General features: G+C 36.6%; 1 protein-coding gene across 1 annotated transcript; it reads left to right on the top strand.

The window, feature by feature from the left end:
- Positions 1-6,778: 6,778 nt before the first annotated feature.
- Positions 6,779-9,193, top strand: LOC141345879 (mRNA decay activator protein ZFP36L1). Its single transcript, XM_073850802.1, has 2 exons — positions 6,779-6,900; positions 7,200-9,193. Exons 1-2 carry the CDS (start codon positions 6,847-6,849, stop codon positions 8,244-8,246), a joined length of 1,101 nt encoding a protein of 366 aa, XP_073706903.1. The 5' UTR covers positions 6,779-6,846; the 3' UTR covers positions 8,247-9,193.
- Positions 9,194-18,110: the final 8,917 nt, after the last annotated feature.

Here is an 18,110-nt window from a genome sequence, read left to right as displayed (position 1 = left end):
CATTTAGCACTGCTGTTCAGAAGCTACAGAAGATACTTACATGTTTCCCAGAAGACAAAATAAGTTCAATTCAAAAAGTTTTCACCCTTAATGCACTCTTAATGCATCGTTTTTCTTTCTGACGCATCAGTGAGCATTTCAACTTTTTGTAATAGTTGCATATGAGTCCCTCAGTTGTCCTCAGTGTGAAAAGATGGATCTCAAAATCATACAGTCATTGCTGGAAAGAGATGAAATACACAAAAATGCTGAAAAAACAAAGAATTTGTGGGACCTGAGCAATTTTTTCTGAAGAACAGCAGAACAGCGGGCAGTTTAACTGTTCAGGACAAACAAGGAAATCATAAATAACTATAACTAAAAAATAAAAAACCAAGCTGTGGGTCATTCAGGTAACAACACAGTAATAGAAAACTGAACTGGTCTTTTTTAATAAATTCAACTATTATTTTCTCTTGTGGACTATATTGTAAACATCTTTTATGTGAAATATCGTATTCAGGTCAGTACTACATAAAAAAAATAACATGCATTTTGTATGATCCCTCTTATTTTAATAAAATAATTAACATTTTGCAGATTCTGCAAGGTGTATGTAAACTTTTGACTTCAACTGTATATACTAATGACACTAAAATGTTATGTTTATTATTAAATATTAGTAGGGATGCATAATGCATCTGTAAAAATAGAAGAAATGAATATTAAATGTACAATTTCATAGTGAGTGTCATAGTGAGTATACAGTGATACTGTGCTGCTCTGTTTTTCTGTTCATTCAATCTGCTTCCAGTCTTTCCACTTTACAAAGGGTGTTGTATATCCATGTGGTCAGTGTATGTGTGTGTGTGGGAACTGCTCTGTGGACCGTGTTCAGGACAGAGGACGTACACACTCACACAGGGCTCTTCTATAGACCCTCTGCTTCTCATATTGATTTAGCAACGTTTGGACCTACAACTGACCCACACCCCATTCACACCACTGCAGCTCGGCAAGAAAGCGTCCACTCCCTCCATAACCTTCCTTCCCCCACTCCAGGCCAGACGTGTTTACGGCCAGAGCTGGGGCTACAAGTCTTTGAGTCCCTTGTCTGGCATATGGAGCCCTGCAACAAAAGGGCCCTTGTGGAGAAAACACAAAGCAGGCCGGTCCATTTCCAGAGGGGGTGAAGTCAGAGTGGCAGTAAAGCCCAGATGATAGTTTGAGGGGGAAGGAAACTTCTCTTCTGATGGCAACACGTGCTGACTAACAGGAAAACGCACTGAAACCAGTTATCCGTACATCTGAATATCGATCAAAGAGATACCGGCTGCTCGTGCATCAATGAGCAAGTTTTGAAAATATGTGTTTTCATGCGTGTGAATGTTCAAATATGTATGAGAGAAACTTTGAGATACTGCTGAGATATAGACATTTGTAAACAAGTTTTGCACATGCAGCATTATTAAGTGATGCATGTGAATTTTAAATAGCAGTTTGCTACTATAGAGACTGGGGCAAGTTGTCACAATAATATACTTTAAAAGAATATACTTAAGTGTTAACTGAATTAAGTGTAATTCACACTTAAATTCAAATATACCTAGATCAAATTAACTTTAAAAATTAAAATTAGGTATATATAGTCAAAAACTTAAAAATAGCTACTTCTTTGAAGCTTCTTCTATTTTAACTTTAAGTTTAACAATTATTTAAAATGGACTTTTATTTTGACATTACAAAGTGCACTTTTTAAAAGTCTCCTTAAGTGTGTTAAGAAACTTAAAGAAAGTGTCTTTATTTAAGTGCACTTAAAGTGGCTTTTGATTTCATTATTACATTATAAGTACAGTTTTAAAAAATACTTTTAAGTTTTGAAGTATACTTTACGTGCACAATAAACACAAGTATGAGGGAAACATCAGAATACTGCAGAGATATAAACATTCGTAAAGTGTATTATTACAGAAATAATATACTTTAAAAGGATATACTTAAGTGTGAACTGAATGTAATGTTCTCAGACATTCAATTGTATGTTATTTACCAATAAATAAAAATGTATTATAGCTTACACTGCAAAAAAAAAAAAAAAAAGAAAAAAAAAATGCTTTTCTTACTTAGTTTTTTTGAAATATCTAACAATTCTTAAATCAAGAAGGATTTTCTAGACGAGTAAAAAATATTGTCTTGTTTTCAGAAAAAAATTAGTCAAAATTAATCTGCCAATGGAGTAAAAATAATCTTGTTTTCTGTTTAAAGTAAGATTTTTTTGCTTACCCCATTGGCAGATTATTTAGCTTGTTCTAAGCAAAAACAAAAACAAAAAAAAAAATTTTACTCGTCTAGAAAATCCTTCTTGATTTAAGAATTTTTAGATATTTTGGCTGGAAACAAGACAAAAAAATCTAAGTAAGAAAAGCACTTTTTGCAGTGTAAATTTATATTGAATGCAATTACTTGCAATCCACTTAAAGGAGTAGTTCACTTTCAGAACAAGAATTTACAGATAATGTAGTCACCCCCTTGTTATCCAAGATGTTCATGTCTTTCTTTCTTCAGTTGTAAAGAAATGGTGGTTTTTGAGGAAAATATTTCAGGATTTCTCTCCACATAATAGACTTCTATGGTGCCCTCAAGTTTGAATTTTCAAAATGCAGTTTAAATGCAGCTTCAAAGGGCTCTAAATGATCCAAGCTGAGAAAGAAGGGTCTTATCTAGCGAAATGATTGGTTATTTTCAAAAAACATTTACAACTTTTATACTATTTAATCTCAAACGCTCGTCTTGCCGAGCTAGACAAGACGAGCATTTGAGGTTAAAAAGTATATAATTTGTAATTGTTTTTTAGAAAATAACGCATCAAGACAATATTATGATGTGCACTTTAAAAGTGTGTTAAGAAACGGTAGTGAAAGTACAGTATTTAAAAATACTTAATAGTTTCAAATTATTAAACCTATTCAACTCCTGACAGTTATGTGCCATTTTGCTGAAATCCCCATGGCTGATTCCACTTTGACAGTTTACCCCATAAACTGTAACTTTTTCCATAGACTTTAAGGTATGTATCTATACAGAAGCTGACTTCAAAACAACCCCACCCCTTGATAAATATTCACTGGAGTATAAAATATGACAAATAGCCCCGTCTCCCCACAGCGTACAGTCACTGAATTACTAAATGATCATTTAATGGTTTCTGAGGATCTCAATGGATATGTTTACAAGATGGTGCTCCTAAAACATGTTATTTCAAAACCACATTTCTGAGAGGGCCATTATCTGTTCTCATCCGCAGACAATTATCACAATGACTTTGTGCGTCTGTTCTCAGAATCATTTAGCGTTAATGGGGCTCAGAGAAGCAGCATTCCATATCAAACAGTTCGTTAACGCGGCTGTGCTGAGAGCCAGCAGAGAGCTGGTCAAAACCTCACAGCTACAGTTTAACCTCCTAAACGGCTGGAGGGTGGGTGGCGATAACCCACTTGTTTTTCTCTGTTATGTAAGGCGTTTATAAGTAGCCCAGCAACTTCCTGTCTGAGAAAAAAAAAAAAAAATTCTAACCTTCTGTCTGGCAAGGGTTCAGTACTTCACAGACACTGTTGTTAATTCACTTAGGCCTCATTAATAGCTATATGATAACAACTAATTAAAGGAACCGTATGTAGGATTGTGGCCAAAACTGGTACTGCAATCACTTTCAAAATACTGTAGAACGGTGTATCCCCTCCCCATCCCCCCTGACTCGAGGTTGCCAGCTAAGCTGCAGGATCCAGCAGGAACGTAGGCTGCTACAAGGAGCTTCTAATGGCAAGTGACGAGTCCTACACAGTATTTTTTTTTCTTCTGTTAATTATGTTTATGCATCATGAGAGATGTTTTGCGAAGTAATTATGTATCGCAGAAATTTACTAATGGCGATTAGCCAAATATTTCGTAAAGACGTACTGTGATACCACATTTCAGTCGGAACATAGATTGTTTTCATACCCTACTAGTGGTGCGATATAAGGCTTTTTATGAACGCATTTAGCACGGGCGACCGTGGAAAATCCACTGTTTACGGAAGCAAAGTTAGCCAAACATAGATGAATGTTACCTGTCCAGGAGAAAATTAGCAGCGTTGCCGTCTGTCTTCAAATTCTTCTCTGTTTTCAGCCGTCTCCATCTTTCAAAGGCATCTCCTATACAAATCCTTGTTTTATTTCGGTCTTTGTCACGACGTATTTCGGATTCATAACGAGGTCTTTTAGGTTTCGTAACGTTATACATGTTTTATCCGACACTTCGTAGCTGCAGCTGTAACTAGAGCAGAGCTGGCAACCCGGATGACGAAACTCTACTGACTTCGTGATTGGTAGATAGCTGGCGGGTGGAGCCTCAGACCAAAACACAAAATGACAACAATAACATCAGTTGTGGGCTGCAACTGTCACTTTTAAATGACAATATCCTGGCCGGACCACTGTTGTCAGTGATATAAGTGCAATGAACATGATTTCTTAATGTCTAGTGACATGTCAGGGCCATTTTATGATTAACTGAAATAAATTTCCTATACGGTTCCTTTAAAATTAAATGAAGAAGACTGCAATAATGATGCTGTTATTTTAAATGTATTTGTCTATCTATCTGTATACATATATGCATGATCTCCATGCTCACCAGGCCAGAGTTGCTCAACCATGAAAGAGCACAACATCCAACCCAGGTCTCCAGGAAGCCTTTATGTGCAGTAATTGTCCTTTTCTAAGCTCCTTTTCTACTGAGAAGCCCATCATGTGCAATGTCCTCCATCTTCTCTTTTTGTCTTTTGACTTGAGTCTCAAAAGAAGTTATTCAGGCCTGCTGGGCACAATACCTGCAATTAAATCGGCACAAACAGTGAAAGTTTGAGTTTAGAATAAAAGAGAATGTGTCGCATTAGTGCTTGGTGTCCTAAAACAGTGCTTTTAAAGTCCATCCCACGTCTAGTAGTGTTTTCAAAGACAATAGGCCTCTCCTGCATTTGTGCACGGCCTTTAATCTGGCTTACTTGCACTTTGTCACAAACAAATAAAACCTTTGCTTTCAGTTGTGCATCTCTCGGCCCAAATTTAACTTTATCAGTCACAAAAGAACAAGTGCTCTCAGGGATAGCGGCCTGTTTGCAGTACACTATCTTTCTCATAGCAGAATTGTATGAGGTGTTGACGGTCCACTCTGTGATAAGACTTCATTGTGTGTTAAAGGGACAGTGGTGTCTTTTGACCAGACCTCAGCTTTGCTAATATTTAAAGTGTCTTGTTTCACAAGAGTTGATGTGGTGTGAACTGCTTGTGGTTCCCTTACATGGTCCAATGTAAATCTAAAAATAATGAACAAGGTAAAACTACCTGAAATGTCCAACTAGGGACACAGTACTTGACTGGATAATCTTCCAAAAGAAGACATTCCGGAAAAAAACTGTTTTTGTCCTTACAGAGAAAGTTAATGGAGACCAAAAGAGCACTGAACCCAATTTACTCTCAAGAAAAAAGGTTTGAGTATGTTATTTACTTTGACCTTCTGATGCCAGGATTTGATTTACAATATGCTCAAAATAAACTGAAGAAACCCAACTTAAAGTGATTCAAGTGTGCTGTACAGCTAAACCTTGCTACTGGACATCATTCACTCAAAATTGGTGATAATGGACTATTATGTACAGATGACTAATCAGTTTAATGCAGCTGAATGCTCTAGGGTTTCTGTAATGAATTATGACACTGCCTTGTTTCCAGTCCTCTCAGGTGTTTCCCAGGGACTCCCGATCCTGTGAGGGTGATTTTGGGCTACGATTGCCCACTCGATTTACCCCATCAAGTATGATGAGTTGTCTCACAATGACATAATGACGGTAGTGAAAATGGCCTCAGGTCAGTCATTTACAGCTGAATGCAGCAAATAGAGAAGAGATAACTGTGTTTACTAATATTCATTTTAGTATGAACTTTATATTAACCTGAGAAGCAAAGCTGGAGAGATATTCTGAGAGACTTACAACTATACGAGCTAAACTAATTGTTTAGCATAAATGTTCAAGATGTGATATAATGCAATATAGTGAAGGAGCTTCTACAGTAAAAAGACTCAAATTAAAGGCCAGTTTGAGTTCATCGAAGGCTGATAAAGCTTTTTTATTTCTTAAAACTATACTGATGGTTACTTAAGTGTAGACTGAAAAAGAACTTATAACATGCTTGTGTTATTTTTGTGTCAGTGAGGTACTATTATAGTTTTTATGAATATTTAAAATTAGTTTTTAATTTCCATTTTAATATTAAAATAAGTAATTTTGTTGTGATTTTTATTAGGGTTTTTTTTTTCTATACAGTTTTCCATTTAAGTTTTAGTTATTTTAGAACATCAAGTTAAACTAAATGAAAATGAGAAATGTTGCTTTATCAATTAAATAAGTTTGAGTTTTACCTGAAAACCTGTAAGAAGTTATTAAGTTATATAAGTAGGTTTATTTAAAGTAACAAAACCCCTGTTTAGAGTTATTTCAGAAATAACAACCTTTCTTTATGAAGATCTTCATCTACCCATTTTCAAATAATTTACACCTCTTTTGAGATGTTCGAAGATGTATTAAAGTTTGTGCTTGCTCTTAATGAAATCCTAGACAGAGCACAGCAAACTTCCCTCACTCTTGAAGGGGTGTGAACCCGGGACTAAAACACGCCTCTTCAATTGGTAGGTGGGGCTAGAAGTTTCTGCTTATAAAATGAGATTCCAACAGTGGGGTTGTAACAGAAGCAGAGCTTGACATCAGTTGTTGAGCAGTTCAACACATCCTTTACAGCACATAAAGAATCACAGCCAGGCATCTTGAAAATGCCATCAAATTTCCTCACACCCTTCCTTGAGCTAGATGATGAATTCTGCAAGGTAAGAATACGAACTTTGTTTTTAGAAACTCTATAAAACTTGCTCATGCATTTAAACAAGTCAAATCAATCTACAGAGTTCTCTCTGTCACTATTCCATACCTTTTGTGACATTCTTTCTTTTGTGGAACATAGAAAATATTCATAGTCTTTTTTTTTGTACATAACTGTTGTTTTGAATCTGACTTCAGAATGCTTTTGTGTTTGTGTTTTACATGCATTTATATAATTGCTTTCTTGCTTCACTGAAACTTGTGCACCACAAGGTATACTAAGCCGTGTCTCTTTCTCTTTTCCCAGAGTTTCCGTGGTATTGATTTGACAGAAGCCACACAGAAGCAGCGTGTGGTGGGATTCCAGCGCAGACATTCCTTGTGCCCTGTGACTCTTCCCAACTCTAAATTCAACAGCAATGACAGCAGCCCGTGGCCTCTGCCGGCCATCAACCAGAACTGGAGCCTTGAGAAGAAGCAGCAGCTGCCGCGTTCCTCTCTGAACCACATCCCCTTCAGAGTAGACCGGTCTGTGAGCATGATCGAGGGTCATGTGGCTTGCGAGAGCCCAACGGTCAGCACTCTTCCACCGCCGCCCGGCCTTAGCCTCAGCAACAGCTCCTTGTCCTGCCCGAAGGTACTTGGAACGACCTCCACTGCGCCAATGTCCACTCGCTACAAGACGGAGCTCTGCCGCACCTACGAGGAAAGCGGTATCTGCAAGTACGGGACCAAATGCCAGTTTGCTCATGGGATGGAGGAGCTGAGAGGCCTCAACAGACACCCGAAGTACAAGACAGAGCCATGTCGCACCTTTCACACCATCGGCTTCTGCCCCTACGGTGCTCGGTGTCACTTCATACACAACGCGGACGAGCAGATCGGCCTTTCGGAGAACAACCACGTACAGAAGAGCGTCCGGGAGCGACCTCAGCTCCGCCAGAGCGTCAGCTTCAGCGGCTTCTCTTCGCAACCTCAAACCCTCAGTGGTTTCCATGCTATACCAGACGCTTTGGCCTTCTCAAGATCTTCGTCAGTGTCCCCGCCGCCATCAACCGGGAGTCCCGACTTGCTGTCTCCTCTGTTCCCTGAGCCAGGGACCCTGAAGCACAGCCACCCCTTTGCAGATCTGGGTGCTAAAGGGAGCTTCTACGCCATCAGCGACTCGGAGAGCGTGCAGAACTTGGCATATGCGCTTACAGGCCTGTCGGCTCTCCAGCGAAGCGCTTCAGCGGACTCGCTCTCTGACCAGGATGGCTACACCAGCTCCAGCAGCTTGAGCGGCTGTGACTCTCCAGGAATCGAGGGCAGACGGTTGCCCATCTTCAGCCGCCTGTCTGTCTCCGACGACTAGAAAATATTACATGTGCATATTGCATGCTTGTTAGCGCAGATGTTTCTCTGCGCTTGATTTGTAAAGTGCTCCATGTCATGTGATGAACGCAATGTATACTGTTGTATACCAGTCCGAAGCTGCAATGGGAACTTCACTTTAGGCTTATTTGTTTTGGGAAATGTTCAGCAGTGTTTTGTCTGCAGGACGAACCTTCCCAAGTCGCCCATCTGTAGTTTAACCAAAGCCGAGCAACTTAGAGTATATACATCTAGTGTAAAGTCTAACCCGCTCCCTGAACATACTGTAGCCTTTAGTTAAGGCATTTTTTAAAATGGACAGTATTACTGAGTAGTTTTAACCATAGTCCTTTCTAAAAACCTATTTATTGCTTTTGTTGTAATATGCGATTTTTGTTTTATATGCATTTCGAAGAAGGAACAATGTAGATAAGGCTTTTTGTTTGTTTCTTTGAGCCCATTTGTCAGCTTTGCACGAGCTATATCTTTTAGCTTTAATGAAGACCAGCTGCACAGTTTCAATTTTGGAATCTCAGGATCATTTTAAAGTGCTATCGATACACTCTAGTGTCCTGTATCAGATTTTCTCAGTAATAAGAGCCAGAGATATCCACAAGGAAGAGTCAAAGATGTTCATATGCAAGCCAACATGAATGTGAAAGTGACAATGTACCAGAAAGAAGTCAAGTTATACACGGCCTTCTTCTTTTGGACTCTTAGTTTCTATTTAAGAGGCGAAACTTGTCATTTGCAAATAACATGAACTGTGAGTTCTGATGTGCGTAGGTTGTATTTTATTGTTGTTTCTCATCTTTTGCCTTGTGACAAGACACGCTTTGCCTTTTGTTAACTTAAAACGTATTTATTTTGTTTTTTCGAAGTGGGAAAACTGTATATTGTGTTGTGCTTTTGTTTCATGTTTGTTTATATATAATTTAAATGAACTGTTTACATTCCATTTTCATTATAATATATTGTTTTAAAATAAAGTTTCAAAAAATCATTTGCCTCATTCTTTTGCTTTTCTTCTAAAGTACTGAAGAATGTCAGTGTGTGGCTATTTACTCACTTCTGGTGAAACTTCTCAAGCTTTGCTTGCTACAAGTAGCCCTCCACTCGCATTTAATTTTAAACAACAGAAACACGGTTGAATGCTGCTCCTTCCATCTGCCTTCTAGAAAGAAAGAAAAATGCATACTTGACAGCTCTTTTAATTATTCAAGCTGAAAACACACACAAAGGACAAGTGAACAGATGAAGGCTTTTGTGTGTTGCTTTGCTCATTGTTCCATTAGTTGTGCATGGAAGGCTAAGAAACATCCCACTGTCACACACGGTCATGGACAATAGCCAAAGGTCTCGCTGCCTTTTATTGAGACAAGGCTGGGCAGTAAATGAAATGCAGGGGCATTTCTCACATCAGGGCTCCTTTGTGAGGCCACTCTCCTTTTCTTAACAACATCTGTATGCTAATGGAGTGGCAGAAGGGAGGAGTGATTTGCAAGTCTATTGCAGAGCGGTAGGTCTTCCGAGCAGCTTACCAGACACTGCTGGCTCCACACATGCAGCTGAGAAGGCTGGGAAGGTGGGGGTATTCATCTGGACACCCTAATCACTTATGTTAAAATGCAGCCAAAACTAGAAAAGCATGATTTCACTGTTGCTGTTTCTTGTTCAGATCACCACAGTCTGACTGCCACTACAACTGACAACCAGACAGTCCTTCTGTTTTAACATTCAAATAGACTGCTTTGCTTCGGGGTGTTGTTGTGGTTTTTAAGCTATAATATACACTCTGTATCTTTTCTCCAATTCAGTAAAAGGGCTTTCAAGGGCAACGTATGTGACAGACTTCATTTGTAGCTACTGCCACCTTGTGGTCAATACGCAAACAAAAAAGCTCTGTATGGGATACTCAAGCAAGTATTTTTTGGTCTATTTTTATAATCTAATAATTAATCTTTCAGCCTGTTGGAAAGAAAATAGATAAAATATTAAATATACAAAATATATGTAAATATATCACATGCAATTTATCTGTAGATTTCAATTTCAATATATATCTTTAAGCATATAATAAATATATAATTTGATTTATTTGTTTTAGTTCTTAACTATAATTTAAAGGGTTTTGTTCATAATCATTAGCTTGATATATATATATATATATATATATATATGTGTGTGTGTGTGTGTGTGTGTGTGTGTGTGTGTGTGTGTGTGTGTGTGTGTGTGTGTGTGTGTGTGTGTGTGTGTGTGTGTGTGTGTGTGTGTGTGTGTGTGTGTGTGTGTGACCCTGGACCACAAAACCAGTCTTAAGTCGCTGAGGTATATTTGTAGCAATAGCCAAAAATACATTGTATGGGTTAAAATTATTGATTTTTCTTTTATGCCAAAAATCATTAGGAAATTGAGTAAAGATCATGTTCCATGAAGATTTTTTTGCAAAATTCCTACTATAAATATATCAAAATGTAATTTTTGATTAGTAAAATGCATTGTTAAGAACTTAATTTGGACAACTTTAAAGGTGATTTTCTCAGTATTTTGATTTTTTTGCACCCTCAGATTCCAGATATTCAAATAGATGTATCTCACCCAAATATTGCCCTATCCTAACAAACCATATATCAATAGAAAGCTTATTTATTGAACTTTCATATGATGCATACATCTCAGTTTTGTAAAATTTAACCTTATGACTGGTTTTGTGGTCCAGGGTCACATATATTATAATTTTTTGTCTGTTAATAGCATTTTCTGATTTATGGAGTAATAAAAGTAGACATCCAAATTCCCCTCTTTAAAAATATTTCAAACTTAAACTAATATTAGCATGTCACCAAAATGAAGTTTACAAATTGATTTAATGCTCAGGCTTCTGTTCTGGAAATGTTTGCAAATGAGTGTATATTTAATTATAATAATGCCTTATTTGCATATTTAAATAACGTCTCAATTAACAACATGTCTTAATGTTCTGTGATTAATTTACTGGGGAAAGTATGGTAATATATATTAATCAAAATGTTTACTCTATTCAACTGTTGTGTCTTGCCTTAATTCGAAAAAGTAAGTAAATAAATCAATAGGCTGAATTAATGAATGACTCATTTTGTACAAATTTTGACTCATAATTTTACTAAACAAAAAGGAGTGACAGCAGGTAATAATGTTTATGTTTCCACAGTACATTGGATGTCTATCATCCTATTGAACATTGAAAATTATGCAGTTCTATTTTCCGACCACACGAGGTCAGCAGAATTTTAACCAGAGACAAATACCCCACATTTTGTCTAATGGGTAACAAGCTGCTGGCTAATGACAGTTTCAGGATGAAAACTGTCTTCCACTGGAGGTTCAATCGCCCATTAAGTCACTTTAAGATCTTACTAAAAGTTTAAAACGAACAGATCTATTTAATTATGAGATGTTCCTGGTTCATTTAACTTGATACTCCTCTGGGAGCAATAAAAGGCCTTTTGCATTATGCACATTTTACATGTATTATATAAATATGCATATTATGTGCATAGTGTGGATAATGTGTATTTTATTCATATGGTGCCTTTTGCAAAACACACATTTTAAAGCAGCTTTACCCAAAAAGTGCCTTAATGTCTGAGTGCTTCTGCCAAAATAAACTGTGACAGGAAAAACAGTGACGGGGGGAGGATTTCCGGCTCTGGCAAGGAAAGCAAGATGGAATAAAAAATTGTATTATTTGATATAGTAAGACCATGTTTAATATGTAAAGATAATGATTAGACTGGATGATGATTGATGTACATAGTCATTAACGTCTGTCCTAAAAGGACTGGAGATGCAAGCTGGGGTCAGAATAATAATAATGAAGACATTAGGACAAATGATAACGCAGCACATAGAGTGAGTAAGAGCCTTTTTTCTCTTCTTTTTTCTTTTTTTTTTCAGGAAATAGCTCTTGGTGAGCAGCTTTATCCCCCTTTTTTATGTCAGCCAAAAGATTTACTCAAAACCTGCAAGACTTTGTTCTATCAAGAAGATTTTTTTTTTTTTTAAATTGAACTATCCCTTTAAGTATTTCCTCACAGTTTCATCAGAATATGTACACAAGTGTGAGAGTAGCTAAATCATGATTTAAAAGAGGAAACATCACTTTTGTTTTTACTAAAAATCCTTGTGAAAGAGAAGTGCACTACTGAATTTCACATCTTACAAGTATATTTAAAAAAAAATGTACTTGGTGATATTTCAGTGCACTTAAAGAGAGGCTTTCATGGCTGTTTCTTACAGGGGTCATCGGATGGCCATTGTCCACAAGTTGATATGATTCGTTATGGTCTTAATGAGAAGTATATAACTTATTTTGGTTAAAACGTCAGCCCTTTTCAGAGTGAGCTGTTTTGTTGCATTTTTGCCTTTAAATGCTAATGAGCTCTGCTCACCCCGACCCTCTCTTCTGTGGGGTGAGAGCTGTAATGTTTACTTTAGCCATGTTCGTTTTACTGTAACCCCACCCCCTTATCACTTAGCTTCTGATAGGAACCCAACCACCACTCCAGTGCCATGCAATAACTTCTTGTTTTTATGCGATAACCGTAGTTTTTATGTTTTGTATAAAGTACTGTGTGTCCTCAGCATATACCATATCAATTCAGTCCCTGTATGTAAGTCCAGGACTGAGGGAAAGTAAAAATACAGGTAACCCATTAGTAAATAGAATTAGAATTGTCAAAAGAATTATCTAATAATTCTGCAGGACTTATTTCAAACCTGAAACAGTAGGCCTATTCTAAAAGGAAAATATTGGGAACCCATTAGTAATTAATAAAGAGTTATTAAATAATTCTGCAAGATTCATTTCAAACCTGCAACAGTAGGCCTATTCTTAAGCGCAAATATAGTGAACCCTTAAGTAATTAATGAAGAATTATCAGATAATTACGCCGGGATTACTTAGAACCTGAAACAGTATTCTAAAGTGAAAACAAAGGGAACCCATTAGTAATTAATAAATAATTATCAAATAATTCTGCAGGACTAATTTCAAACCTGAAACAATAGGCCTATTCTAAAGTAAAATTATAGTGAACCCTTTAGTAATTAATAAAGAATTATCAGATCATTTCACATGAATATATTTCATTTCCATTATAGACTAAAAATAGTAGTAGTGGACCGTAACAAAGTGTAGTAGTACTTTGTAACTGTCCTTTTACTCAAGTAATTTTGAAAATGAATAGGCCTATTTATAATTTTACTGGAGTGCTATTTTATTGGGGTATCTGTACTTTTACTCAAGTACTTGATTTGTGGGCCACAGCCCAATTATTATGGTGACTATTTGCATATAACTGTTCAGTAGTAGTTATTACATAGTTATGTTTTTTGAACAATAACTACTAGATAATTAATAGTAGTTCTCCAGGAGGTATGACAGAATACATTAGTTATTGATTAGCTACCTGTTACTTAACACATTCACAAAATCCTATTACATACTGATTAGTTAACACATCTTCCTTAGTAGTTAACAGTAATGAGTTAAGTATTAATGAATAGTTAGCTGTTAGTTCTTCAATAACTCCTTATTAGTTCTGCAGTAAGTAAGAAACAGTATTCTAAAGTGTTACCGATAATTTTGATGTATTGCTCCTTTCTCATAGTGCTGTTTACTGTGATAGGTTCTCGGTCCACCGGCTGAAAAACACCCCCAAAACATTAGGTTCCCACCACCATGTTTGACAGTGGGGATGGTGTTCTTAGGGTTGAAGGCTTCTCCTTTTTACGCCAAATGAAGGCTACATAATTTTGTCAAAAAATTCAGTTTTTTTTTTTCATATCACCATAAAACAGAAGACTAGAAGTCTTCTTCTTTGTCCAGATTAGCATTTGCAAAGGCCAAGAAGGCTTTTGTGTGCCTTATCTAGAGAAGTGGTGTCCTCCTTGGTCTGCGTCCGTGGAACCCAGCGGTGTGCAGTGTCTGTTGGACTGTCTGCCTTGAGATGTTGCCACCAGCAGAGCCCAGATTCATCAGGATGGCCTTGGTGGTGATCCTTGATCCATGTCCTCTGAGATTTTTCACAGTGCGGAACATCTTGTATTTTTTAATAATACTTTGCACTGTAGCCACTGAAACTTCAAAACATTTAGATACAGTTTTATAGCCCTTTCCTGACTTGTGAGCAGCCACAATGCACAGCCGCAGGTCCTCAGTGAGCTCCTTTGTCTTAGCCATGACTCGCCACAAACCAACAGCAGAGAGCTTCTGTTTTTCTGTTGAGTTGATCAAAACCGCTGTTCCCAATGAATCAGGGTAATAAGGATGCTTTACTATTTGGAATGGTATAGGACTTTGGATTTTCCCATAGACTGTGACAGTTTGCAAAGGGTATGAATAATTTTGGAAAATTCACTTTTTGTTCAAATGTAAATAAAAGCTGAGAAATATTTTTTTTTTCTACAATTATGCCTCTTGTACATCGTCTTATTATCTTTTGGGAGAAGCCTGTGTCATTTCCGGTCAAAAAAAAAAAAACAATCGTATTCAATGAAATCATTGTTTTGATCGCTGGGCAGCCTATTCACCACATCCACCATCAAATGACAGTGACATTTATATTTTGTTATGTACAGTAATTGCTCTGCAGTAAAGCCATTCAAACTATTCAAATTTTGCTTATGTAGCCTTTTAATTTATGCCTGTGATAATTACAAGTGAAACATCACATCATTATTGTTTATCAAACAGCGGCAAATCAAGGACTAAAGGTGAATTGCATGTATTTAGTCATATATATATATGACTAAATACATGCAATTCACCTTTATGCATATATATATGCATATTTTGTACACAAATAATATACTTACACTATTACATACCTCGGGTCTCTAGATAATTACTTCTCATTAATGGAAATAATTATAAAATTGCATACAAAGATGTAAGTCTGCTGTGGCACTCTTATGTAACTGCTTTTAATAATACATTTTAGACAGTACATTTTCATTTCATTGTAAATAACATGCAATTAAGTTTCTGTAACATAAACATACATTGGGACTGATACATCTTTGTGAAAGTCCTTTGATTGTTTAGCAGAAGTGTTAAGTAGCTGCTTCACAATATAATGTTCTCACTTAAAAGGCTTCCTGTGAGAATGAACACAGAGTTCAAATAATGTGACCACATTCCCATCATTAAGCTGTATTTCAAACTGCATATGAAGCAGAGATGAGAATGTTTATTACAGCAACAACACAGCTATGAGAAAGTTCACTCGCATCAATTGTTGAAGTGAGCGGTTGGGATGACTAATAAAGACCATCATATGTCTTGCCCCATGTACTTCATGGCTGAAGGTCGGAAGTCACTTGTTTTTTTTATCAGTGTTGTTTCATCAGTTGGTTTAAACTGTCTTGTACAAATTATATTTCTGTGAAGTACAATTACAATGCAATCATATTTTTACTATAGCTGTTGCATTACAATTACACAGATTTGAGTCAACTATATAATGAAGGGTGATGAGATTATTCAATTATTTAATTCAATTATTTAATAAACATTTATCATCATTTCTTGGTCTTGTGCTTCTGCTCTTCTGACAATGTATATGCTGATAGAAACTTGCTGTTTCTGATGTGGAGACTTAAGCTAGCATTTTATTTTAATGCCTGAATCACAAAAACTCATTTCATTGCACAAAATGCACAGAGAAGCATTAGTAGATGGAAAACAAAGCTCCTCCGAAGGAAGGAAGGAAGGAAAGGGTGCGGTAGTTTCGTTAGTGTTTTGTTTTGAGGGTTTTTTTTTGGGGTTTTTTTTTGTATGAACCCAAGCATGCGAAGGGGCAAGAAGATCAGAGGGCATTCTGTTTGAATGGAGGTTAACTGAAGACAAAAGTTATCATGCTCTAAACTGATTCCTGTTCATGTTTACATGACATATTCTAGAATCTAGATATTTTTGATATAAATATATGTTTAATAGTGAGCTATATTGGGAAATCACTTTTATGAGAAAAGCCATGACTGGCTGTCGCTTCACGACCATTATATGAGTAACAGGAAGTGAATACCTATCTAAGTTGTAGTTGAATGATATGGCCACTGATACTGACTCTGAGGTTTCTGTACACTCCCAAATCAGGGCAATGACATTCATTATAAAAACCTTGTGAATTTTATATTATGAGCGCCTGGTTAAAAAGACTGTTTCTTCTGTGAAGTTTGTCTTGCACAACAGGATTGTGAAGAACGCTAGAATCTGACCTGCCTCATTTTAAGGAGTTGTTTTGGTTAACAGCAAAATAGTTGGAAAGACGTTCAAGGCTAAATGCCTTAAGCATATCATAGAGGAATTCTCTACACTAAAACAACAATAAACTTCATGTTTATACAAAAGAGAGGCAAAGGTCTGAGAAAAGCACATTTATCTGACAGATCCCCATAATCCTAACACTTACCAAAACATTGCGAAACATTCTACGAAATGTAATGTTTACAGAAACGTTTTTGATTTTCTTAGGTCTGAGGCATTATACTTTAATTAATCTAATTTGATTGAATAATCTAATTTCTACACAATAACAAATGCAATGCCATACACACAGATGTACCTGGCATGGTCAAAAGGCTTGTTTTAGTTCAACAATATTCTGTTTTACAAATCATGCACAGACTATTAGAGAGGTTAGAATGTCTCAGAAGCTACCATAAGTCTGCAAATGTTAACATGGTGTTCAATAAAATCATGAAATTTCATTAATGTTTGTGTATCGTTTGTCTATTATTGTTACCAATATTAAATACCAGATGACATTTTATGGCTAGCTAATGTAGAAATCTATTCTAGAATGCAACACAATTGCAATATATTATACTCTGAATGTCTTGGGAGGCATATTTGTCTGATGATCACCATCGCATACTAGACTCTAGACACATCTGAGATATTTGTCCTGTAACTGTGAAACATATGTCACTATTTACTGTAATCTTAGTAAGCACTGGATTTTAATAGACATTATTATTACACACTTACATGCAAAGTTCATACATTTTTGTAACAGTGATAAACAACAGGAAGTTCCATGACAATGACCTTGCAAAGCCTGCACAAGCGGATGTCTGTTTAAACTGATGCATTGCAGAACAATTCAGAGTGAGATTCAGCCACAAGATCATCTGCTTTTATTTCTGTATTTAGTGTGGGTACTATGATCACCCTATATACAGTATCTCACAAAAGTGAGTACACCCCTTACATTTCAGCAACCATTTTAGTATATCTTCTCAAGGGACAACACTAGAATTGAAACATGGATATATTTTAGAGAAGTCAATTTGCAGCTTGTATAGCAGTATAGATTTATGTCCTCTGAAAAAACTCAACATACAGCCATTATTGTCAAAACAGCAGTATGTTGTTTAACTATGCAAAGCCACATGTCCTATTCATCATGTTTATGTTTTGGTCTGCTTGACAGGACCCTACAAACGTGTGCATCTTGTATTAGAGCAGTTAAAATGAGGTGCTTTAAGTACAATTCTCATACTGACCACTGGATGTTCAACATGGCATCTCATGGCAAAGAACTCTCTGAGGATTTGAGAATTAGAATTGTTGCTCTCCTCAAAGATGGCCAAGGCTATTAGAGGTTCAGTAACACCCTGAAACCAAGTTACACTACAGTTGTCAGGGCCATACAGAGGCTTTTCAAGATGGGTTTTATTCGAAACAGGTCTTGCAAGGGTCGATCAATGAAGTTGAGCACTCATTCTGTGCGTCAGGTGCAGAACCTGGCTTTAAAAAACAGATGCATGAGTGCTGCCAGTATTGCTTTAAAGGTTGCAGAATATCTGTTCCTGACGC

The sequence above is a fragment of the Garra rufa genome, chromosome 11 (assembly GCF_049309525.1).
Source record: "Garra rufa chromosome 11, GarRuf1.0, whole genome shotgun sequence".
In the NCBI taxonomy this organism is placed as follows: Eukaryota; Metazoa; Chordata; class Actinopteri; order Cypriniformes; family Cyprinidae; genus Garra; species Garra rufa.
The sequence above is the reverse complement of the archived record's forward strand: the minus strand, read 5'-3'. Positions and strand labels throughout refer to the sequence as shown.